General features: G+C 38.9%; 1 protein-coding gene across 4 annotated transcripts in view; it reads left to right on the forward strand.

Annotated features, from left to right (window-relative positions):
• Positions 1-5,009: 5,009 nt before the first annotated feature.
• Positions 5,010-25,755, forward strand: part of LOC142374737 (uncharacterized) — a 39,587-nt gene continuing 18,841 nt past the window's right edge. Inside the window, exons 1-12 of one of the 4 annotated variants that reach the window (XM_075458516.1) lie at positions 5,010-5,471; positions 11,700-11,912; positions 14,891-14,938; positions 16,183-16,308; positions 16,450-16,476; positions 17,551-17,610; positions 17,936-17,962; positions 19,347-22,187; positions 23,023-23,154; positions 23,406-23,609; positions 23,690-23,749; positions 24,351-24,389. In XM_075458516.1, coding sequence (XP_075314631.1) covers positions 5,453-5,471; positions 11,700-11,912; positions 14,891-14,938; positions 16,183-16,308; positions 16,450-16,476; positions 17,551-17,610; positions 17,936-17,962; positions 19,347-22,187; positions 23,023-23,154; positions 23,406-23,609; positions 23,690-23,749; positions 24,351-24,389 — 3,796 coding nt within the window. In that variant the 5' untranslated portion in view covers positions 5,010-5,452. The remainder of the gene's footprint in view (positions 5,472-11,699; positions 11,913-14,890; positions 14,939-16,182; positions 16,309-16,449; positions 16,477-17,550; positions 17,611-17,935; positions 17,963-19,346; positions 22,188-23,022; positions 23,155-23,405; positions 23,610-23,689; positions 23,750-24,350; positions 24,390-25,755) is intronic. The other 3 variants (XM_075458517.1, XM_075458519.1, XM_075458518.1) reach the window with 3 other exon arrangements.

Below are 25,755 nucleotides of genomic sequence, written 5' to 3' on the forward strand. Positions count from 1 at the left end.
GAATCTTTCAAAGATAAATAAAAACCCCTGACTGATCCTGAGAGATACTTAATCTTGCTTGGTGTATTTTTGATGTTGATGGATGTAAATAATAAATGAAATAATCTTTTTCATTCGCCTTTAGGGTCATGGAAAAAATTCCTCATCAACTTGGCTGGAACAACTAATGGAGCTCATCAGCCCATTGTAAAAAATCTGAAAGATGCTGGCCACTATGAAGTAAACAATGTTCTTGATGCTGACTACCTTTTGGTTTTCTGTCCCATTGCATCACGTGTTGGAACAGACATCAGTGAGGCCCTGAAGCAAATTCGTGGTAAGATTTTGGACAAAGTTTGGCCATCAGTCATGTGCAGTCACTGATCTCACCATCATTATTAAAAATGGAATGATATGATGAAACATATTGTCCAGAAACTCTTCATTTAAAGGGGAAGTTCGTTTTTTTAAACCTGGACCTTATTTCTGGCATAAAATACGTTCATCTACTCACCGATAACAGTTTGGTGAAAGTCGGCGTCCTTCGGGAGATATTTATTCTGAATGAATGAACGTGTACTATTGCACTGTGAGCTCAGTCGGCTATCTTTACACTGAGTTTGCTACTGCTAGTTTTGTGCAACATGGCAATCACGAACCATGTTACCAGCAACGGTAGCAAACTCCGTGTGAAGATAGCCGACCGTCACAGAGCACGGAGTGAATGATGACATCCCAGTAGATGTGTGTGTGGAAAGCCCCCTGATAGCCCCCAATAACAACAACACGGCAGCTCTGAGCTAACAGTGCAATAGTACGCGTTCGTTCATTCATTCGTTTTAAAGTATTGGTGAAATAAAGACAGATAATGCCTTATTTAGAGACTGTAATGTCTATGCCCTGTTCTCTCCCGTTATATGGATATACACGGATCTTAAGTGATCTAAATATCGTCCGAAGGACACCAACTTTCACCAAACTGTTATTGGTGAGTAGATGAACATATTTTATGCCAGAAATAAGGTCCAGGTTTAAAAAAAAAACAACAACTTCCCCTTTAAATGCACTGTGCATTTAAAGGGGAAGTTGTTTTTTTGCATTTTTTTGCATTATGCACCCATATATGACTGGCTTGTAAAGAAAAACACTAATAACATACAGTGGAGTAATAAATGAATACAGAAAAACACATCTTAGAAAGGAGCTGATCAGATTGGCCACATATGGCTTTGATGCTCTTTAACATTAGATGGAACTGATTTTTTTACAGCTTGTTTCTGATCAAATTGTCTCGGCACTTCTAGATGATAAACCAACAATTCTGGTGGTGATGCATCACACCTTCAACCGGAACACCATTGTAGCTGAAAGCAAGAGACAAGTGACGAACCCCAATGTCTGCCTCACTGTCGATTGTCTGTTTTTTGAACATAAACTCCTCGACTGTCCCCTTAATGACATCTCGAGGAGGGAAATCGAGACATTTCTTCAGATCCCCACTTCTGTGGTAAATGCATTCAGTGATAAGTTTTATTCAAAGTTAATATGGAACAGACTGATTGTTGATTTCTTTAAGATTCTACCTCTTATACGCATCACATGTTGCAGTTTGATTGTTATATTGGTTGTTCTAACTCACACTCTTTTGTCTTTATTTTCTTTTTAGGACGCCGGTTTTTCGAACATCTTCAAACGTAAGTGTGAAAGCAGTCGCGAAATAAAATCCACAAGAAATATTTGTGTTATTTAATTTATTGTGACCATTATCTATGGAGCAAAATTAACATCTTCCTCAGAAACGTAAGATAAGTATAAGTAAAGCATGTTGCGAAGCATTTTAACATGTAACAAGCAGAATTTCTACTGTACCATCAGTTTATGTAAACCACTTACTTGAGGGTGGAAATGAACATCTGTTTTGAGGTCTAATATATTCATAAAGAACATTAAAAAACAACAAAGTTGACCAAAGTGCTTTTCAGTCAAATCCAACTCACAACTAAGACAATAAAGAGACAAATCGCAATAATTAGGAATAAATAAACAATAGTAGTGCAAAATGATCTACGTTCATGTCACATTTTTACTAGAGTTTAAAATCCTAAATGAAGAAGCCAGTCTTTATTAGTCTAAGCAGAACATGTGATAACATCAATAAGATTAAGATATATTGAAAATAACTCATGTATGAAAACATTTACTGTTGATGATTGTTGTAATGCTTCATTTTGTTTAGCATTAAGGAATAAAAACAGGTATTACAGCTATAACACTGTTTTATGTGGTTAAACTGTAAACAATACGAGGTGACTAATTGCTCTTTTTTCTTTATTTTAGGGCTGAGGGATAATCCATATTGCCGGTGGGTCATTGTGTTTGTAGTGGTGGGGTCCATCCTTGTGATAGGCCTTGCTGTTGGATTAACAAACAGAAAATGAGGACACAAGGATCTTCATAAGCCTTAAAGACAAAATCAAAGAGTCAAAGAACTCAGTGTCTTAACAGGAGCAAATATGTCTACTATAATTTACACATATCAATAACAACACAAGTCTGTTATCATTAATGTTGCACTATAATTATGTGCGTGGGGGGTGTTTGGAAGCAGGTGCAGGGCTTTTGGTTGAATTCCTCTGATCGATGTTTATCATACACACAACAGAGAATATTACGATGATGACTGGTCAGATGATATGAGGTGTATGGAAGGGGCTGGTTATTTTACAAATGAAGGAAATCAATGAATCTGCTTGAAATAAATTTGCTCATTAGTTACCGAATGGACATTTGCTCCATTGAGGAGCTTAAACCTGTATATGGAACGCCTGCTTAAACTGTTGAGCTAACTGATGCCCCATGTCAGTGTTATTTTAATACCAGAAATAAAGTGTGAACCTGCTGTATAATTAGAATTTAAAGTCAGGTGTTTATTACCTTTAGTAACTTGTGAGCAACATGCTTTGGAGATACAAGTTTTGGAAGATGTAAGTGTTTAAATCTGTGTTTGCATGAAATAAACTAAGCAGATGTGTTAAAGAATATGATATTTTGTTCTTTAATGTCTATGTTTTACAATTCAAAGTAAACAGAAGAAACTTGTGCTTAAAAAAAATGGACCAGACTCAGTGAATAATGTCATGGGACTATGTTTTTAGGTCATGTTTGGTTTTAGTCATGTCTTAGGCTACGTGCCCACGACAACGCTCTGAAGCATAAACGCAGATGTCCGTTTTTTTCCTCCACAATTTATCTACGTTCTCACGAGCGTCTCGGGGGTGGATATCTGTCTATCCATGGGAACAGGGAAAACGTATAAAACTCATAAAACTCGCAGTTTGCCGATGTAGTATGCACGCGGTAGAACGTCAGTAGGCTACTTCCAGATGCGTGTGCAAAAAGAAACGTGTGCAAAAAACGCACTTCTGCGTTTTGAACTGTTCCTACGGCGACGAGAGGTTGGAAAGTTTTCAAGATCTCCACTCTGGGGGGCGTTTGTGTTTTCTCCGTTTTGAACTCCTAAAAACGCCGTCGGCGTGTGCAAGATAGGCACATCTGTCGAAATGTTCTACGTTTATCTGTCGTTACCGTTGTCGTGGGCACGTAGCCTTAGTTTAGTTCTTACTTTTCCCATGTTTTAGTTTCCCTGCAATTAGTTTCATTTCCATCAGCTGCACTCATCAGTTCCCCATAGTATTTAAGTTCCCTGTTTGCTTTCAGTTTTTGTGAGATCCTTGCACCATACATATGCACCATCACGTCAAGTGTTTCAAAATTAAGTATTTATCCATGCCATGCTAAGTTGTTTTTTTTTTTTTTTTGTTCCTAGTCATGTTAATGTTTCATTTGATTCCACAGTTTAATTTTCTTTGTTATCCGGCTCCGGCCTTTTGTTTGTTACTTTGTTTTTGTAAAATAAATCTAGTTTGCTTTTTTGAAGTCTGCATCCGTGTCCTTCTCACCCACCCCAAACTGACAAATAATTCCCTAAATTCAACAATTAACCTCAGTGTTTCATCTAGTTGGGCCCAAAACACCTCCAGGAGGCTAGACAGTGATCAGTGGCGTCCCAGCATCACTCTCCTAATGCCAGCCATCACTGCTCATCACACCACAACAACCTTCTTTTCTTCCACCAGCAGCATTATTTTCAGCTACCTCAGCCTCTCACCAACTGCACGCCAGCCATAGCGGGGTGGGGACACAAACCCTGGTTTGGGTAGGGGGTAGAAATAGAAGAGGTAAAGATAAGTAGGAATGGGATTAGAAGGCCAGTCAAGGAACTCAATGAGAGCAGCACTGACGTTTTGTTGTTTCTTCTTTTTTTACCCATTCATCCACAGGACCTCACAGCCAAAAATATCTTTTCCTAAATGTTTATAGAAGTGTATCCATAAAGTACTTTAAAGAATGCATGTGGAATTGATAGATAGAAATAACTACCATTTTGAAAAAATGGTACATGAACCAAGTGATTTTGCAAGGTTTTTACTTACTTACCTACTTTGTCTAACCAGTACCATCATTTTATGCAAGATTCTTGATATGGTTTTTCCAATTCCATCTAATAAGCTTCCACTACCTCAGCTGCACTATTCTGTGCTATCCTTCTCACCTTTTGATGACAGCTCTTCATAGAGCAGTGGAGATGAATTAGTGAAGGAGGGGCAGTGGGTGGGTGTGATGTTAAGGTTACGCCTCTGGCCTAAAAAGGCGAAGGAGAATACCAGTGGCCGTGAGCTCCCTAAAAATAACTCATGAGGCATGAGGCTTGGAAATATGACGTGAATGCAACAGCACCTAATTAGGTTCAGACTTTTCCAGTTGGCGTATGAATATATTTGACACCAACCAATAAATAAAAAAGTTTTCATGTTTAGGATACAAGTATCAACCTTCTGGTCGCATTTGTTAAGTGTTAAGTCAATGTCCACGTTGGGGTCATGTGATTCAAGCAGCAACACTGGCTGGTGGGATAAAGTTACCTCGAAGCGCTCACTGCTGGTCTCTCTTTCCTGTTTCCCTTCCATCATCTATCAGTCCCCGTGGTCGAACTAATTCTGTCTTAGCCTGTAGAGGTGGGGGCAAGCTGCTCTATCTACAGTCCAGCCCCAAGCAGGCAAAGGGCAAAGACACGGTCCACCTAAACTTGGTCTACTCCCCAGCCTCATCCACTGGGACGGAAGTCAGCCAGCTGGACAAACTTGCACACATTTGGACTCATCAAGAAGTTTTACAATCCAGAAGAAGGGAGGACTGTGCAATAAAGCCCTGAGAATGGCAAGAGGAGTAACATTACCCGCAGTGGTTTAAGTTTTCCACAAATTCTTGGCACCGGACACTCTCATTTTGGAATTAAACGGTGGGATTAAACTTTTCACAGGAGTTGAGGATTTTGATGGTATTTGTTTTTCATGGCAACATAACCTGCAGAAAGGATTTACTGTGATTTAAAAAAAAAACTAATTTTGGAGCAATGACCGAAACAGTTGAAGGTAAAGTATCATTTTAGGAAGCTGTGTTGTGTGCAGAGAAACGATCAAAGGCATCTAAAAATATGCTGCTATCACGTATCTGCTCTTTGTAATGCACATATAAGATCTGTGTAACGTCTCCACAGCCATGTTGGAGCTGTCAGCATCAACACTGAGCCTCCAGTTGCATATAACGATGACAGCTGACATTGTGTGACACCAATTTTACTTTTTGTCTCTAAATAATGAATAATGTGTGTTTAAGCCAAAAGTAAGTTGCACTTTAGCTGTAGATGTTACTTTATAGAGAAATATGTGAGTCCCTACAGGTTTATGGGGTCTTCACCATTGTTTCTGGGAGATTGAGACTCTACTACAGCACCGCACGGGTTTTGGGCAAAGTTGTAGAAGAAGTCAATATATTCAAAATACTTTGTTGCTGCAGTTGTTAACAAAAATGGCTGCAGCGCTGCAGAAATCAAAGCTGACAGATAATTTAAGGGTGAACGGAGAAGTACATTAGTGATTTTCATCCACCATTAGCAGTTCACATTCATAGCTCTATAACTGGATGTTTGAAATGCCAATTTATGCATGTGTGCACCACTTGGACTTCAAGTCACTATATTTTGCAGCACAGTCGTGAATCATTTGGACCTGTAAACTGGATGTTCTTTAACTTGGAGTAAGTAACTTTGTCAGTAGGGGAAATAAAATCTCAAACAGCTCCTCTTACTTTTACCCTTTTGCTGCTTTTTTTTTTTTAATGGTGGACTTTTTAACATGTCACAGTTGGAGAATCGTGGATCCAGTATTGAAATGAAATTGAGAAAATGCCTTCAACCTTACAGCTATCAGCTTTCTTGTTAAGAAGCTGATGATCCTTCGGGAAATCATCACCTTCCTATTAACACAAAATTGTAATAGAAGAATTGACATCATAATCTTAAGATCTGTTTATGTGTTTGATGTTTTCCAGGAGTCATCGGTCCTGTCTTATGGTTGTATGCTCTCACTGGATGAATGTGGCCGTGATAAATCAGAACAATTCCACCACATAATGACATTTAGTCAAAAACATACAGTAACCTCGTGCTAAGATTCATTAGCAAATTGACTTTTTTCAAGATAATGTTTGAAAAGTCACCCACAAATAACTATCTAGTGTTTTTTTTACAATTTAGTGTTACCGTTGTGAATCATTTTAAGCAATATTATTCCAAGTGCAATGTAATTTTTTCAAGCACAGCTGTTATCCCACAATTGCTTCTTAATTATCTTCTTATCACCTGAAACCAGACAAACTTCCTTTAAACTGCTGAATCTCACATGTTTTCATCTTGGATGTCTCCTGACCTGGGGACAAGTGTTTTGGAAGCTCTTGATATTATTAAAAATATCAATTTGATTTATACACAAACATGACCTGAGGAACAAGGAAATCTGGCCAGTGTAGTCTAGGTTGTAAAATTGAGGTCACTATTTGCATTTCCCTTCTGTCCAAGAAAGATTTAAACATTAAAGCACTTTGGAAATTCTACATTTGAGTTTAATTTTGCTCTGAAAATATAAGATGCATGGCAACAGTTTTGGAGTTGGAGTTATAGGAGTGAAAACAAGTTGATATAGAAGTGTTGACGAAGTGTTTGCTTTGTAATCCGCACAAAGAGAAGCAAAAGGATTGCTGCGTGTAATAGCATACAGCAATGGTAGATTTCATTGTTTTTTGGTAGAAGAAGAAAATTTAAAAAAGGACATTTATTCCTAGTGTTGTTTTTGCCATTACAGCTGGCAGAATGATTTCAGCTCCACTGGCATAGAGAAACAAACTGGTAGTGTCTGTTTTCTCTTTGTTTATGGTTACTTTTAAACCTTATTGTATGTTTAACTGTAAATGTACAGTCAGCCGTGTCATCACCAACGCAGCAGATGCAAGTTTTCAGCTTGACTAATCGTGCTGCCAGGTACAACCATCTGAATCTTAAAGGTCTCTGCTGTGCTTACTTCAGCTACATGTGCTGATTGATTAAATATTTTGACTTGGCTTCCCTGTATTCTGACTCAGTGGGCAACCACTTGGTTTTTGTGACTGCTCTGAGCTGAGCTGTCACGGATACTCAGTGAGAGCAATGTTATCCACACGGTGGAGACAGGTCAGCCATAAAGGGAGGAATCATGCACGGATGGATGATCAAACCTTTTACAGTTTAAAAGTGGTTCTAAATTGGGATTGTGTGACTTTGCAAAAGGCCAAAGGATCAGCAGAAAACCCAAACAAGAAAACCCTTGCAAGCAGTTTAAAAAGGGAACAGGAGAGCAGATTGGACTTGTCCATGAAGCATGACAGTAGTACCATAATGTATAAGAGGTTTAGTGAATGTGATACACAGTGAAGATGTGTTGCTGGTGGCAGCTATCAGCTGACGCCATCAGAGAGCTGCAGGGTGTCATCAAATTCTGGAGGAGGAGTCGGTGATATTCTATTTCTATTTGATAACTAACACTCAAATATCCTGTGTGGAATATTGTATTGCACTCTATTTTCTTCTATAAATACAACCAGTATATTACAGTCAAACCTCAATGAACCATTTCCACCAGAGGAAAACTGAGCTTGTATTTGAATATGATGGACGGAGCCACAGTGACATCACTCATTGCTTTATTGATATCGTTTTGAAGTCGTAAATTTAGCATTTTAGCTGTCATCATCAAGAGATTTTGCACCCGGACACGATGAGTCAGAATTTGATCTAACTAAAACAGCTCAAACAATGATCGAGATAATAAACTTATCAAATAAATGTTTACTGCCATAATAAATCAAGTTGGGTAATTTTACTGCTTTTGCAAACAATACTACACCCTCTATTGGCTTTTAGAAAGAATATACCTTTAAGGGAACCATGAATTAGCTTCACTTTTCAAAACTGGAAGAAAGTCCTTCTTTGCTATTCGATATATGGTGCACATGACTTGTTGTGTATTGTGATGAGCATAACTAACCAGTTCTATGGATCCACTCAGGCCAGTTTGAGCAATACATTCCTGTCTATTTAAATGTTACATTCACCTAAGTTATGCAGTTTAACAATATAGTTCTCTGGCAGCTATATCAAATTTGACTCCCTCGGTGAAATAATACCAGACATACAAAACATGCTTGTTGTGCAGTCCAGATAATATTTAAAACATGCTGCAGAGAATTGAATAACTTGTCCATTCCCTCTTTTAGACACAATGCTTTTTATTTTGAACATCTTTTAGTCAAAATGCCTTCACTTGCTACAAACCCATTTCTTAAGATACACAGAATGTCTCAAACTTGAACATATTTAGCATGTTTGTTAGTTTTAAACTCAGTGTTTTAAGCAGTTGTCAAAATATCTGCTAAACAGGCAGAACTGACTAATCTTTAGGTGTAACCAACATGATTAAAAGCTGTTCTATCACCATTTACATGTTATTTTTGAACAGTAATGACTTTACTTTCTATAGAAGAGCAAAAGTTGTGTCTATTAAACTCTCTCTATAGTGGTATTTTTCAGTACATTAAGTCTCTGACTCCAAAACTATCTTCCCACAAAAGCCTCCAGAAGGCTTTACATGCAGTCACTTGTATGTTGAATGGGCCTGTTAGAATCAGACTACCGAGGTTAGACTGAAGTGTGTCTGTGTGTGAGTGTTTATGTTTAGAGTGCTGCTAAGCTGCTTGAGTCAGCAGTAACAGAGTAACCTCCAGTAGCTGCCAGCAGTGAGCTGAAAAGAGTCAACAGGTGGCCTGAGCTCCTCTGACATACCCGAAGCAACGTTAACAGCTACACTCAGACTGGCTTTATGAGAAAAATAACTCCATTCTCTTCAAAATTGTTTTTAAAGTGCCAGAAAACCATTTGGAAAACCCAATAATAATCATTTTAAAGTGAATCAAAATACTAAATAAATCACTGTCATAAAAGACTGGGCCAGACTTAACCTGGTGGCTAATATTTACATACAAGTCATTATTGTGCTTACGTGAGTTTCACATCAGATGCCCCACTAATATCCCCTTTTACATGTCACAGAACATAGTCTGAATATTGATTCATGCCCACATTGCATTGGCCTGCTCAGCTGAAATGTTTGCACATGTTAAAATCTTATTACATCCAGTGGTGAGGAGCAGGGTATATTTTTATGTCATCATTCTTTAACCCATTCTATACTTTTGTGCAGCACAGTCAGTAACGTCACAGTGCTTCAAATCTATTTAAAGTTTTCTACAAATGCAAAGACATAACCTTCCAGTGACTCGTACAAGTTGCCTTAATTTAACAAGTTAATTCGGTTCATGCTTGAGATTTTGGGCACTAATTTATCTAAGATATTTTGTTAGTCTTACCACAACCAGTCTTTTAAACATAGTTTGACTAAAACTGTACAGAACGGAGCTTCCAAAACAAGTCAAACACACCCAGATAACTTGATTATCGAATCACTCCTGCATGTAACGTAATGTATGTCCTTTTTGTATCTTTTTGTAAAAACAGCAACTTAATTGCATGTAAATACAGCTGAATTAACAGTAAAGCTGCTCTCATTCACATGTTTTTCTGTTGCTTTTGTCAGACTTGTATATGAAAATCAGCCCATTAAGACTTCATGGCAAACTGCCGTCCCTTAAAGCATTTGCAGTGTTGCTCTGCTCTAAGAAAATCCTGACAAAAATCACCATTCCAACAACTTAAAGATAACGTCTGTGCAGGGATTTCAGACAGACCCACAGATAAAGTCAGTCGCAGCAGAATGTTTTGATCATTTTCTTCACAAAGTTGAGCTGTCGAACATCCTTCAGTCAATAACTTGATTCACCTCCTGTGCATGTATAATAGGAAAAGGATGGTGTTCAAATTAAATGGCGAGCTGTGACTGTAGCTTGGCTCAACTGTGCATTTGACAGTACGAGCCAATTATATTGACAGAACTCAAAGCACAGAGCATCAGCCTCGTGGGGTTTCTCCTTTTCCCCCAAAAGTGTGTTTCCTTTTTAATACAACCTACTGGTTCTGCACCGAACTCTGCTGGAGTCACTGTTACCAAAATAACTCCTATTTTGCTCATAATAATCAGACCTGGCAACTCTGGATCCTCCAGCATTCACTGTAAAAACAGAAAGAAGCCCTGAAAACTGAAGCATAATGTAATGTAATACTGCTATTAAAGTGTATTCATATTTACATAATGTGATAAAGATAGCAAATCATTGCTTAATCTGAATATGATCTTATTTGGGCTACAGTAATCAGAAAAATGCAGTTTACATGGCTGTAAAGGAGGTAACTGTAAGGAGTCTTTGGAGGATTTATTTTGAACCATTCTTACTGTCTTGCCATTAAAGGTGTCTGACCTACATCTTATTTTGGTTCATAGCATAGCACAGAAAGATTCTCAACCCTTTCATGTCCGGCTGGACAAATTGGGAGATCAAATTTTCAGGGTCTAAACTGTATAAAAACTTAGTGGAGGAGAGTCTATCTGAACCACCTCTACCAGTTGGTTTAGTTATGAAATGCTTAACGTGAGTGAAGACTTTCATTCTTGTTATTATTACCCAAGGTAAATGAAAAAATGCAAAAATGCTTTCTCTTAGTGAGGAAAATAAATTAATTACAGTCTTCTCGGTATCTTTTGGATGTCCTTTGGCCATGGCGGCCAAATTTGTTTATGAACAAATTGAAACCATTACTAATAATTAATTTTTTTAATGCATCCTCCACATATTGGCATTCATTCTAGCAGCTCTAAACTTTCTCCTGTAATAATAATCTATGAGAGAACAATTTAAAGGGGCAACAAATCCCATTTTAAAACTCTAAAGAAACTCATTCTTCAGTTAAAAAGACTTCACCAAAGCGAAGAGAGATTTTTGAACAGTTTTAGTTTGGATGAAGACATCTATTAGCTTTTTGAAAAGCAACTTTTTAGTTTTGGCTGTTTGTTTGGTCTAAGTTGCATCTACTCAAGTGCTTCTAACAGTAGTGTCCTGAAGTTGTTTATAACCACTTCTAAGACAATATAATTAAAGACAAAACTTTAAATGTTCGTGTTACAGCCAGAAAAAAACACATCTGCTGCATTTCTCTAAAGCAGATATATAAATACAATCATATAAAATCAATGTCTCTGAAATGACCACCTTAAGAAGTAATACAACACACATACTCTGAGTGGTGTATCTGAACGTGTTTTCGTGTGTCCCTTCCTTAGTGCGGTCGTCGATAACCACCACGATGGTCATCGACAGTAAGAGTGGAGAAGTTGGGTCTCCTCCTCTGCGGGGACCCAAGAAAAGTTTCACAGAAGACCTCTACTCTACCTTCAGTTCGCCACTGGCTTGGATCCTGGTTCTGGCGCTGTTAATAACATGGTCATGTGTTTTTGTCATTATGTTTGATCTGATGGACTACAAGACCATTTCAGGTACGGTAAGAATAGGATTAGTTTGACATTTATTTAAAGTGTCCATGTTGCTTTGTTATGGTTTAAAGTAGCTGTTTCTTTGTATGGTGAAAACATGGGTGATTTCTTAGAAATATTGGGACAACTTTGGGAAACACATGACTCACTTGATTAAATTAAACTGATTTTTTCCAGTCTGTTGCTCCAATAACTATATATCTCAAGCTCACCATGTCATATATGTAGAGTTGTGAATTCTATCCAAGTATACTGCAATTTTTTCTCAGTTAAGACCATCTGTCTTCGGGCTTTACATGTGTCAAATATCCTTGTTTTTATGCTCTTAGATAAACTGAAAGATTGTGTCCCACCTGAGCTAAGAGAAAGGCCATATGATTATTTTAAAAAAGCATAATCACAAAGCAAGGGAACAGTTAGCTTAAACTGTTCATTAAATTCTTCCTTGGAGTGCTTGAACACCATCTCTTCTTTTTATTTAATTTATATTAGCACAACTATAATAAAATGGAGGAGATAAAAAAAAGTAGGTAAAAAGTAACTAATTTGGAAGAAGGCAAAGACGTTGGAGTATTGAAACAAAGGGCTGGTGTCCAGGAGACCCGAGTTTGACTCCCATCCGTACCAATAATCTTTAAACTTTGTTATATTTTACATCTTCACTTAGGTTTTTACTCACTGGTTGGTTAGGTGTGGGCATTGAAAAAACATCTGGTTAGGTTTAGGCGAGAAAAACTTCCTGGTTAAGATAAGGAATCATGGCTTGCCTTCTACATAGCTCTTATATAAATCTCTATTTGCTTCCTGGGATGATGAGTCCTGTATCTTTATTTTGTGTGTAAATCTTCGACATTTTCAGCAGTTTTAATGTATTCTTAATGATGATGATAATTATTAGCTAATGCTATTAACTGTTTTAATTGAACTAAAAAAAGATTTTACAGAAACAATAATGTTACCCTGACATGATATTTCTGTAATCTGTGATCTAATGGTATATGTTGTGTAGTATGACAAAGAAATGCATTACACTGTAGTATCTTAACACTGTAAGCTGTACATGGAGCAATATGCTACAATGTGCCTGAAGAAGACGATATATTGTAATCAAGTCAAGTCCATAGAGCTAAAATAGTCACTGTGTGAGTCTGGCTGACTTATGAGGAAAAAAGAAGCTAATGGCCTGAGTAAATGTACTTCTAATTTGAATTATCCACTAATGCAAGACAAAAAGAAAGTTAGCAAAATTAGCATTGTACAAATGAGTTTGTTAATTGGCCATGAAGGAAAATAATTTCACCTTTTGATGCATAGAACACAGAGTTTATAGTTTTTGGATATTTAGCTTGTTTAACTGTTTTTTTTCTGTTTCAATGACTTTTTGATATCACTGTTAGATTCAAGCTTAAAGCCACTTTGTAAGTTACTGATTTTACACGTTTGCTTCTGTTACATCACTAAAACATTGGTTCAGTTTCTTATTATTTTAAAAAGCAAAGCTTAAAGCTCAAAGCTTTCTCACTGTCTGCTGTGAACACCTACACTCTGACCCAATCATGACCATCTTCCTTCATTCATCCCACATGAGCAAAATTATGTGGGATATCTACATTAAAGTAATAGAAAGCCTTACAAGACAGTGAATTTCCTATTAACACCAAATCATGGCAGCTATTAACTTATTGTCTTTTGTTATAATTTGACCTTTAATCTGAAAACAAGAATAATGAGAAGCAATGATTTGATCTATTTGAGTGTATTTCCTTTCCTTTCTTTTCTTTTCATGTTTCCCCTTTCCTTTAATTTATCTTCCCCTCCCTTCCTTTTCTATTCCTTTTTTTCTTTTCTTTTCTTTTCTTTTCTTTTCTTTTCTTTTCCTTTTCCTTTTCCTGTTCCTGTTCCTATCCCTTTTCCTTTTCCTGTTCCTGTTCCTTTTCCTTTTCCTGTTCCTGTTCCTGTTCCTATTCCTTTCCCTTTTCCTGTTCCTATTCCTTTTCCTTTTCCTGTTCCTATTCCTTTTCCTTTTCCTGTTCCTGTTATATTTCCTGTTCCTGTTCCTTTTACTGCCCCCTTCCCTTCCCTGTTCCTATCCCTGTTCCTTTTCCTTTTCCTGTTCCTGTTCCTATTCCTTTTCCTTTTCCTTTTCCTGTTCCTGTTCCTATCCCTTTTCCTTTTCCTGTTCCTGTTCCTTTTCCTTTTCCTGTTCCTGTTCCTGTTCCTATTCCTTTCCCTTTTCCTGTTCCTATTCCTTTTCCTTTTCCTGTTCCTGTTCCTATCCCTTTTCCTTTTCCTGTTCCCTTCCCTTCCCTTCCCTTCCCTTCCCTTCCCTTCCCTTCCCTTCCCTGTTCCTTTTCCTTTTCCTGTTCCTGTTCCTGTTCCTGTTCCTGTTCCTTTTCCTGTTCCTGTTCCTGTTCCTGTTCCTGTTCCTTTTCCTGTTCCTGTTCCTGTTCCTGTTCCTTTTCCTTTTCCTATTTCTGTTCTTGTTCTTGTTCTTGTTCCCTTCCCTGATCCTTTTCCTTTTCCTTTTCCTTTTCCTTTTCCTTTTCCTGTTCCTGTTCCTGTTCCTTTTCCTTTTCCTATTTCTGTTCTTGTTCTTGTTCCCTTCCCTGATCATTTTCCTTTTCCTTTTCCTTTTCCTTTTCCTTTTCCTTTTCCTTTTCCTGTTCCTGTTCCTGTTCCTATTTCTGTTCTTGTTCTTGTTCCCTTCCCTTCCCTGATCCTTTTCCTTTTCCTTTTCCTTTTCCTTTTCCTTTTCCTTTTCCTGTTCCTGTTCCTATTTCTGTTCTTGTTCTTGTTCCCTTCCCTGATCCTTTTCCTTTTCCTTTTCCTTTTCCTTTTCCTGTTCCTGTTCCTGTTCCTATTTCTGTTCTTGTTCTTGTTCCCTTCCCTGATCCTGTTCCTGTTCCTGTTCCTGTTCCTTTCCCTTCCCCTCACCAATGTGCTGAAAGTCTGCTCATTGCAATTGTTTTTCATCCAACCAGGTCCCCCACCTCTCATCAGGAAAGTTTTAAAGGATTCAGGGCGTAGAGGCAAGGCACTATTTGCTACTAACTCCCAAGCCTATACCTAAACTTCTAATTACCTAACACTGATTACAAATATTAGCTTTCAATGTTAGAAAGTTCTCCCGTAGTGTGGATCTGTAGTGATATAGAGAGATGCTACATTGGGAGCTGTTTTCTACTGGTAATGCCTTCATGCTTGATGCTGACAATATTCCATGTGACCAGACGTAGAGTCGTGTTAGGATAGTCAGTTATTTTCCTCTATAGGAAAGAAACTGTGCTGGTTTGCATGGTTTTCTGCTGTTTCATTTGGATTTTATGCTTCCTGCATACTTCTGTATAAAAGCAGGTTCAAATACTTTGAAAACCCAACAACAGTATTTAGTCTGAAACTAGAAATGATGGGTTTTGGAGATTTGAACTTCAGGTGAGCTTGATTAAATTTACTGCAAACATCATCGCTCTCGCTTAGATAATCCATCTGGAATATAAGAGGAATCAAGCTCCACTGAAATCTCTGTTTTAGTTGTTTAAAACACAGTTTAAAGCCGTGCTGCATTTCTGTTTTTTTAAATTTCCCAGTGTATATTTCACTTGGATCTTATATAGAAGAGATGTTGCATTAAATGCTGATATCATGTTGATTTTGAAGACCTGTTGTGTACAACTTATAGTTGAAAAGGATGACAGTAGAATTAAAATGTCCAGATGTATTTGCACTGGGAACACAGGCCCTCTTTCATCGAACTGTTCATGCATATTCAACATTTTGTTTGATCAAATTACTGCACAACCTCTAATTGACCTCTAGATTTGCTCCAAGCTCAAACTTAAGCTCATGCAAAAGCCTACTTGGGAGATTATATTAAGAATGATCCTATATTGTTTATGGATGAATTTTAAAGAGAAAAAAAATAAAAAGATGAATGAGGGTCATGATGGCTTTTCAAACGCTTTTTGCACAGCTATATGATTCTTTATAAGAAGCTCCTTGAGGTGGTTAAACTGGAGTAAAATTTACTCACCGGTCAGTTGGTAAAATTCAAAATTTCAGCTTTCTTGAAATCCCATCCCAGTTTAACCACTAACTACATAGTTTTTGGTTTTCTAACATTTCCTCAATCCGGAAGTATGAAAGCTTTGAGGAAATGTTCAAAGAGTTCAGAAACTGAATTTGGATCCAGAAAAAGCAACTTTAATCAAACTAAACGAGTGACTAAAGAACATTTTGTGTTTGTGTGCCTTTATTTACGTCTACGCTCCGGCAGGAAGTCTCAGCAAGATCCGCTCGGACCCCATAAAGGTGGTGAACGATGCTGTTGACGAATCAACAAACCTGGTCACTGCAGTATTTAGCTTTGCTGCCAGCCTGATAGCTCCTGAGGATGAAGAAGGTACGCTCAGATGCTCAATACAAACTTAGAACTGCTGTGTTTATTCATAAAAAAACAAAGCTTGAGGAAGACGTTATTATGTGAGCATGTTGGAAATAATGTTCACATAATAAATATTTATTTCCCTCTCATCTCCTCTAGGAAATCTATATGCAGTGAGGAAAAAAGGTTTGTACTAACACAGTCTGATTGTATTTCCATGATCATCTAGCCTCTGAATGAGAAAGGAAAACACCATGCTTGCAGCTTTTTGAGCTTTTTGGTGATGCTGTGCTGAAATACATGTTGCTTGATGTGTTGTTTTTCCTATATGGAGTTGGATTGTACCAATAAAACAAACTCCTAATGGAGAAATCCTTTAAATCCAGTTCATACCTACATTTAGAAATGGCTTAAAGAGGTATATCAGTGATTGACTTGACTGACATGTGTACAACTATTCTTCTTGATCCAAATGAATTAAACCCAAATCTTTCACAGAGGTTTGATGTGAACCTTGCTTGAACAGATGAGACCTCATGGGATGCACAATAAGGTCACTCCTTCTTCTATTCCAAGGTTTTACATATGCAAAAACCTTAGGTAATTCATATTAGATAAATACAACCTCAGATGAACATCATGTGACATTTTATACAGCCTCATTATTCAACAAAACATAAACAAGTCAAAGTGCAGATGCAGTGTAAATGAAGTGCACCCCATGATTCAGTAGTTATTTGTATGTTGTCTGCCTCTGACATGGTTGTGGTGTGTGTGGTTCACTCTTACACTTACTGATGATCAGTTTATCAAGTGCATTTGATTAGCAGCACCTGGCTGCTACTTTCCGTCTTACTTCCAGTGGAAGGGGCGAAGATGTTTTTAGTTTTTCACACACTGCTTTTGGTTTTAACCCTAGTTTTTGCAAATAAGTATTGACATACAGCAATGTTTGATTTATTTACATTAATCTGAGGTTGTGTTTACCTAATTCTAAGACCTGGTGAGGATTAAAAGGGTGTTCATCATGCCCGGATACAGAAAACCCAAAAGACTTTTAAATTGAAAGAGAGTAGCCTTCTTTCTTACCATGGCTGCGTTAGATTTATATTCACTTATTTTCAACAAGTCCAAGACGGTTTTGTAAACACGAAGCCCAAAGAGAGTGCCCGGTTGAGTGACTTTCAATATAAACAAGTTATTACAACTATTATTGTGGTGGTAGAGCCAAGCTAACCTTATTTATGAAACATCTCGAAGATTCAAGATGGTTGGAGGAGGAGAAGGAGGAAGTGGAGGTGAAGAGTAAGAAACCAAAAGGTATTTGATAAAAAACTTCTGTAAGATAACGAGTCCTGAACCCAAAACCCTTAACAGTCGACTAATGGAGGAGACAACTGGAAATCACAGTCCTCAGCGTCATTTGTCTTTATGAGATGCTCTAATATAAAAAAAACTTTTCCCAAAAGATGGTTGTCTGTTTCTTTAATCTTTTATTTTAGTCTATGCTAACTGCTCTCACAAAGTATTTAACTTCTAATGAAACTGTGTGGAAATGTGCATCTAAATTGAAGCATGCCTGTTCCAGTTTCATTTCTGTGTTGTTTTATTGCTTAATTCTTATTACTTTTTACCTGTCATGCAGGAGAATTTCTACCATCGAGAAGTAAAGGTCTGTATCTCTTGATTTTTACTTGGATGCATTTTAATTTTTGCTGTTTATAAGAAAATTCATGAGCCACGTGTCAGCTTGTTATTGTTACTGCAAACATTTTCAAATTTAAGTTGATTATCGCCTTTTAACTTATTTTTTTTAGCAGAAATATATGCTCTCATGACTTGTAGAAAGACTAAAAAAAGCAAAGACCAAGAAAAAATGTCCAATGTCATAAAACAACAACAGAAAAATTGGCCTTTTAGGTTAGTTTATAAAGAAAGTAAGACTGGCCCACCTTTATTGTCCTCAGCACAAGTTTGTTCACTCACTGGTGCTTCATTTTTTCACTGTTTGCATGACTGGAATGAATCCATGAACGATAGTTTTCTTCTTAAAAGGGTGTTCTCTTCCTTTAGGGCTACAACACAGTTACTGCATATCTCGAAACTCATGTTTTTAACATTTTGTATCAATATACTGCCATATAACTATGAAAAAACCTTCAACATTTAGTGTAAATGAGAGCGTTTTGGCGTGGATTATAGAATAAGCCCCATGCAAGAGATCTGAAGAGCTTTAAAACAGTGTGCCAAAAGCCAGGAGGGGCCACAACTAATGACAGAAGGCAAAGAAAAGGCACAAGTAATTTTAGCAAAAACACTCCTGGGAATCATTGTTGTTGTACAGAGGCTTCCACAGTAGAGCTTTTTGGTGATGCATTGCATCAGTTTATTTATAGATGATGAAATTAAGCCCATGAGGAGAAGAAATTAAGATGGAGGTTATATCATGCCAGGGGGCTACTTTGCCTGCATTACTTAAGGCGCTCAGTGTATCAAAAGAGGGAAGAAAAAGGAGATTACCAACATTTTATTGTAGAACATGTTTCACAGTGTTTTAAAAAAACTGGTTTAAGAAAAAGTTTAGTTGCACAAATGAAGGATTGAAGAGAAAACGAGGGCCCGCATTGATTCTAAATGTAAACTGCTTTAAAGTTGAAATATGCTAAAATATGCAAATGTGAAATACCTTGAATGTAAAACAGTCGAGTGTGAGAAAGAAACTTCTACATGATTTGACGAAACATTTCAATTATCATTGTTTCCATAGGCTGTGCAACCAACTATTAGTTAAGTGTGGCACTGTTGTTGTTGTTTGGACATTTCAGTGTAATATTCTGAATTTTCTGGTATTTATTTCTAAAGATAAACTAAATTCTGCTACTAAAAAAGCTTTTTTAGATGTCACAAACTCACTTCTTATCAAAGATATTCTTTCAGTGTCGCTAATATTTTTATAAAAGGAAGATTCAAGTATTTAAAGATCTGATTTCTACATGATTATTAATGCATAATGACTGCAATTATTTGAAAGATAACAACATGCTGCATTCTCACAGTTGTAGGGATGCAAACAAAGGAGAAACTGCCAGCGGCTGAAGTTGAAGAGGAGGAAGAGGAGTTGGGAGAGGAGGAAGGAGAAGAGGCTGATGTAGTGGAGGCTGCTGGGGAAGAAGAGGAGGAGTTAGCAGAGGAGGAAGAGGAAGAAGAGGAGTATGAGGATGAGGAGGAGTATGAAGAGGACTATGAGGAGGATGAATATGATGATGAGGAATATGAAGAGGAGGAATATGAAGAGGAGGAGTATGAGGAGGAGGAAGAATATGAGGAGGAGGAGCTAGAGGAAGAAGAAGGGGTAGATGAGGAGGAGGAAGAAGCTGTAGAGATGGGGGAAGAAGAAGAAGAGGCTGGAGGAGATGAAGAGGAAGAGGAGGACGAGGAGGAAGAGGCGGTAGCTGAAGAAGTGGAGGAAGAAAAAGAGGATGATAAGGAGGAGGCTGGAGGAGCAGTAGAAGAGGAGGAGGAAGAGGAGGAAGAAGAGGGGGAGGGGGAGGAGGAAGAGGAGGAGGTGGAGGAGGAGACAAGAGCTGAAGAGATGGAGGAGGGAGAGGAGGGAGAGGAAGAGGAGGAGGAGGAGGAGGCTGGAGGAGTGGAAGAGGAGGAGGAGGAAGAAGAAAAGGATGAGGAGGCTGGAGGAGTGGAAGAGGAGGAGGAAAAGGAAGAGGATGAAGAGGAGGAGGCAGTAGGAGTAGAAGAGGGGGAGGAAGAAGAGGAGGAAGGCGAGGAATTGGGAGAAGAGGTGAAGGAGAAGGAGGACCATGATGAAGGGGAGGAAGAGGAAGAAGCAGGTGCTGAAGCACCTGCTGATGAAGAGGAGGAGGAGGAGGAAGAAAAGGATGAGGAGGCTGGAGGAGTGGAAGAGGAGGCTGAAGCACCTGCTGATGAAGAGGAGGAGGAGGAAGAAAAGGATGAGGAGGCTGGAGGAGTGGAAGAGGAGGCTGAAGCACCTGCTGATGAAGAGGAGGAGGAGGAAGAAAAGGATGAGGAGGCTGGAGGAGTAGAAGAGGAGGCTGAAGCACCTGCTGATGAAGAGGAGGAGGAGGAGCAGGAAGAAAAGGATGAGGAGGCTGGAGGAGTGGAAGAGGAGGCTGAAGCACCTGCTGATGAAGAGGAGGAGGAGGAGGAAGAAAAGGATGAGGAGGCTGGAGGAGTAGAAGAGGAGGCTGAAGCACCTGCTGATGAAGAGGAGGAGGAGGAGCAGGAAGAAAAGGATGAAGAGGCTGGAGGAGTGGAAGAGGAGGCTGAAGCACCTGCTGATGAAGAGGAGGAGGAGGAGGAAGAAAAGGATGAGGAGGCTGGAGGAGTAGAAGAGGAGGCTGAAGTACCTGCTGATGAAGAGGAGGAGGAGGAGGAAGAAAAGGATGAGGAGGCTGGAGGAGTGGAAGAGGAGGCTGAAGCACCTGCTGATGAAGAGGAGGATGTTGTCACAGCAGTGAAGGAAGAAAAGGAGGAGGTAACTGCGGAAGAGGATGAAGATCATGATGAAGATGAGGAAAAACCTGACTCAGCTGCACCAGAGGCTGAAGATGATGATGAAGATGAGCTGAAAGAGGAGGCAGCTGAGGAAGTGGTGGGCAAAGATGATGAAGATGATGATGAAGATGAGCTGAAAGAGGAGGCAGCTGAGGAAGTGGTGGGCAAAGATGATGAAGATGATGATGAAGATGAGCTGAAAGAGGAGGCAGCTGAGGAAGTGGTGGGCAAAGATGATGAAGATGATGATGAAGATGAGCTGAAAGAGGAGGCAGCTGAGGAAGTGGTGGACAAAGATGATGAAGATGAGTCCTCTGAGGAACCTGTTGCTGATGAAGAAGTTTCTCCTGAACCCGTTTCCACCTCTGAGGATGAAGAGTCGGTTCTGTCTCCTGATTCTGAATCTGATGCAGACGCTGATGTCATAGACAGCGATGAAGACGTAACTCTGCCTGATGAAGATGATGAAAAAGAGGAAGAGGAAGATTATGAAGATTTAACCAGCGACGATGCCTTCACTGACACCTCGGACACCAGCGAATCAGCACTCCTTTCAAGTGAAGAAGAGGAAGCGAAAGATGATGAGGACGATGAAGACGACAGATTAGCAGAAGGTGTCGCGACATCTGACAGCGATGATGTCATCGCGGAAGACACTGACGATGACTTCGATCTTGATCTTCCTCCTATTGCAGTTACGAGTGAGGATGAGGAAGATGACAAACTTGCAGAAGAGGAAGAACCCTCTCCTTTACCGCCTGTCGAAGATGATGATGAAGACCTGGATGAGGACGTGATGGTCGCTGAAGACACTGATGAGGACATTGATGACGATCTGGACCAATCAGACGACGTTTCCGTGGCGTCCTCTGAACACTTTGCAGATGACGAAGATGAAGAGGAGGACTTTAAAGAAGATGACTTTAAAAAAGACGTCCTTGTTGACCTTGAGGATGCTGAAGATGAAGATGATCACGACAAACCTGATGATGTCACTGAAGAAGACCTCGCTGATGAGGAGGAGGAAGCTGACGTTCCTCCCTTTGCAAGCTCAGACAGCGGCGTCCTGGGTGATGAAGACGATGATGACGACGACATGGATCTTAATATTGATGAAGAATCTGTTGGAGAGACTCTCTTCAGTGACGATTTCTCATATGAAACAATTGATGAAGATGAAACAGATGATGAAGATGTTGATACAAGTTCATTGGAGTTCCTCCTTGATGAAGAGGAGGAAACAGAACTCAAAGAGACTTTGGTTGACACTGATGAAGATTCTGATGAACTTGAAGATAAAGTGACAGAATCTTTAGATGATGAAGAAGAAGAAGATGATGATGGTGTTGATGACATCTTGTTGGCAGGTACGTTAAGATATATTTTATATGTTTTTGGCTAAAAATAACTTTTTTCTTTGTGTCTTCGTATCCTCGAACTTCTCAAACACCAAAAACAAATCACTCGTTCATGATGTGATTGGCGCAGCTACATAAAAACATAACTTACACAATTAAAAAAGTACATAAATAGCAATTTATTGCAAAAAAACCCCAACCCAAAACAAACCAAATCAAACAAAAAGGGTCAGAATATTCAGAGCTGGGAGAAAACTACAAAGTTTTCGGAAAATTTTCTCTTTTTCTCAGTAAAAAGATGGAAGGACACAAAACATTCCTCCAAATATGTTCACTCTTACGTTGCTCTTTTATTACATGGCCAGATTAAATTGATAAATCTGTGTTTTAAGTTACTATAAAGGTTACGAGCAGAAAATGCTTCGGCATTGTTTTGTGGGAATAAACAAATAGTTATTGTAAAACGATGTTGCAATAGAGGCAAAAGATTCTCTAAACACCTGTGTTGGTTACGCAGGGGAGCAGGACCGAGATACAGGACAGACAAGGTAGCGGAAGGCCCAAAAACCAAAAGTTCTTGTTAGATTGGGGTCTGTGAGAATAAAAAAGAGTCCCAAAAGCAAAAGCAATAACCAGGAGCAAACAACATGCAAAAACTAGGGCTGAAGGAACCAAAGGGCCGGAAAGTTTCACTTCACTGGGTAGAAATACATACAAGTATACAGTATATACTGAGTTAAATATTATTAACTACACATGGGTGTGGAAAAAACAGGGCTTAAAGATTAAACCCTGCCTGCTGCGATGCTTTTAAATGTGTCTTCACCGTCTTGTGTATTTGAAGCTGCCGCTGCAGCGGCCTTCACTGCCCAGGAGGAGGCAGCAAAGACGGAGGAGGACGGTGCTGAGGAAAAGGATGAGCTCATAGAGGCTGATGATGAGGACAAGGTGGAGGAGGGCGAAGCAGACGAAAGCGGTCGGTAGCACACAATCATGTGGCTGCTGTGGGTCACAGTCTGTTAAACTAAACAGTCTTCTTACAGTTCTTACAGTTTAGAATAAATACAAACACTGATGACATCATGAGACACATTCCTAGCCTCCTCGCTAAATCACATCCTTAAGATTTGACCAAAAACCTTTGAAAAAGTATGGAGTGAATCTCTGAGTTTAGAGAGGCTCAATCATTCACAACGGTTTAACACGTCTCGCTGCTTTCACCATCAGCTGGCATCCATCCCGCTGCTCTGGAGGAGGAGGGGGAGGAGGGGGAAGCTGAAGAGCCACTGACTGAGCCCCACAAATCTGTAGATGAACCTGAAGATAAGAGAGAGGAGTATGATGAAGATGACGATGAGGAAAAGGCAACGGTGGATGTGATTAAACCCGTCCCTGAACCGGAGGAGGAAGCAACAGAGATAGAAGCCACAGGTCAGAGCACGAAGAAGACTACAGGTGTTCCGTCTTCTTTGTTTCCAGTGTAACTTTAGCTGTGTGCTTTGTGCTTTCAGTGTGTCCCTGTATGCACTCTGCAAAGATCAAAGAGTCTGGCACTAAGACAAAGACAAAAGGTTTGTGCTCTGCTCATCTTATAACATTACACAGACGTCACAATGTTCCTAATTTACCACACGGACAGAGGGAAGACTTTTTTTAAAAGCTGGAATGGAGTTTTTAATCGTTAGTATTTCATATTTGACAAGCAGAGATTGGTAATACATGAGAGCAGCTTTGTTTCTGTTTACGATTAACTTAAATATTAACTGAATAAAACAGATCATGCAGCATGAAAGGAACACTGTAATGATGGATTCTTGGGCTTAAGCACACAACAATCTTACATATGGGAATCAGAAAGATAATCAAATACAGAATATTTGTGTTGCCTCATTTTGATGCAAGAAGAAGTGCTTTCTAGGTTTATAATGCCATGCGTGCACGTGATCTCTTTGTAAAATTTCAGTCATCACGAAATATTGCACGCGTTGAACCTGATTTCCACTTATCTGAGCCTTAAACTGCTCTAAAAATGTATTTAAATGCCAGCTTGTGTGTAAGTTAAGGCTTACACATAGTTTTTGTATGTATGCATCCTTCATGCAGCTGGCTCCTACTGTCTGCTGATCAGTGCAAGAAGTCTTCAGGACTTTGATCTCTTATTTGTGTTTTCAGATGCTCCCAAGAGGGTTTCAGCTGTGAGACGGAAAAAAGGTAGAACAAAACCTGTGATAATGAAGTCTTAAATTAGTCCACACCTCTGGATTGGGTTGAAGGAAAGCCTCGACCCTCCTAACTTTATAACCATTTTCAGATTGACGGTACAACAGTCACAACTCAGTCAAACTCCAATCTTCTCCAGCCAAACCCTCATCTACAGTACACCATATACCAGTTCACATCACCAGCAGATGTTACAAACACCTCCAGTCACATCCATACACTAGTTCCAGATGTCTCCGCCCCATACACCAAGTACCTCTGAGAAAAACAACCCCACAACAGAAGTTTTCCTCAACTCTTAACATGGCTATTTTAAATGTTCGATCTCTTTTAAATAAATCTTTTATCATAAATGATCTGATTTTAGACCATAATATCGATTGTCTCTTTTTAACTGAAACCTGGCTTGGCGCTGACGCACCAGTTACTCTCACCGAGGCTTCCCCACCAAATTTTAATTTTTTATTTTCTATCAGGGGTGGCAAAAAAGGCGGTGGAACTGCATCTATTGCTCGAAGCTCAGTTTTAACAAAGACAGTTCTTTTAAATAATTATTCTTCTTTTGAGCATCATTCCTTTGTTTTCAGCAACCCACCTGTATTATGTGTCACAGTCTACAGACCACCTAAGCCTCCTTCCTGTTTTATTCATGAGTTTTCTGACTTTTTAACATTTATACACTCAAAATACAGCAAAATTTTAATAACTGGTGATTTTAACTTGCATATTGACAACAGTTGTGATTTTTATGCAAATGAGTTTTTAAACCTATTGAACAGCATGGATTTTAAACAACACGTCACACAGCCTACTCACAACAGAGGACACACCCTAGATTTGGTCATAACCTATGGCCTGTCCACTGGTGTGTCCTCTGTTGTTGACCTGGCTGTGTCAGACCACTACTGTGTGTTTTTTAATGTCACCAGTTTTATCCAACAGGAGGCCCCGGTGAGAACCGTGAGGAAGCGGTGGATTACTTCTGAAGTGGCTGCAGATTTTATTGACATTTTACATCATACCCCTGCACAGTTTTTACCTGCATCGTGTGATTTTATTGTTGATTATTTTAACAGCAAACTGAAGTCAGCCATTGATGCTGCAGCTCCACTTAAAACAAAATCCGTAAAAGTTAAAACCATACCACCGTGGAGAAATGAGAGAATCAAACAAATGAAAAGGAACTGCAGGAGAGCAGAAAGAAAATGGAGGAAAACAAAATTAACCATTCACTTACAGATTTTTCAGGAACAACAAAAAAATTACAATAGTGCAGTAAAACAGGCAAGAATCCTCCATTTTTCAAATCTCATTACACAGAACAAAAATAATCCTAAATTCCTTTTCAAAACATTCG

The sequence above is a fragment of the Odontesthes bonariensis genome, chromosome 24 (genome assembly GCF_027942865.1).
Source record: "Odontesthes bonariensis isolate fOdoBon6 chromosome 24, fOdoBon6.hap1, whole genome shotgun sequence".
Taxonomy (NCBI): domain Eukaryota; kingdom Metazoa; phylum Chordata; class Actinopteri; order Atheriniformes; family Atherinopsidae; genus Odontesthes; species Odontesthes bonariensis.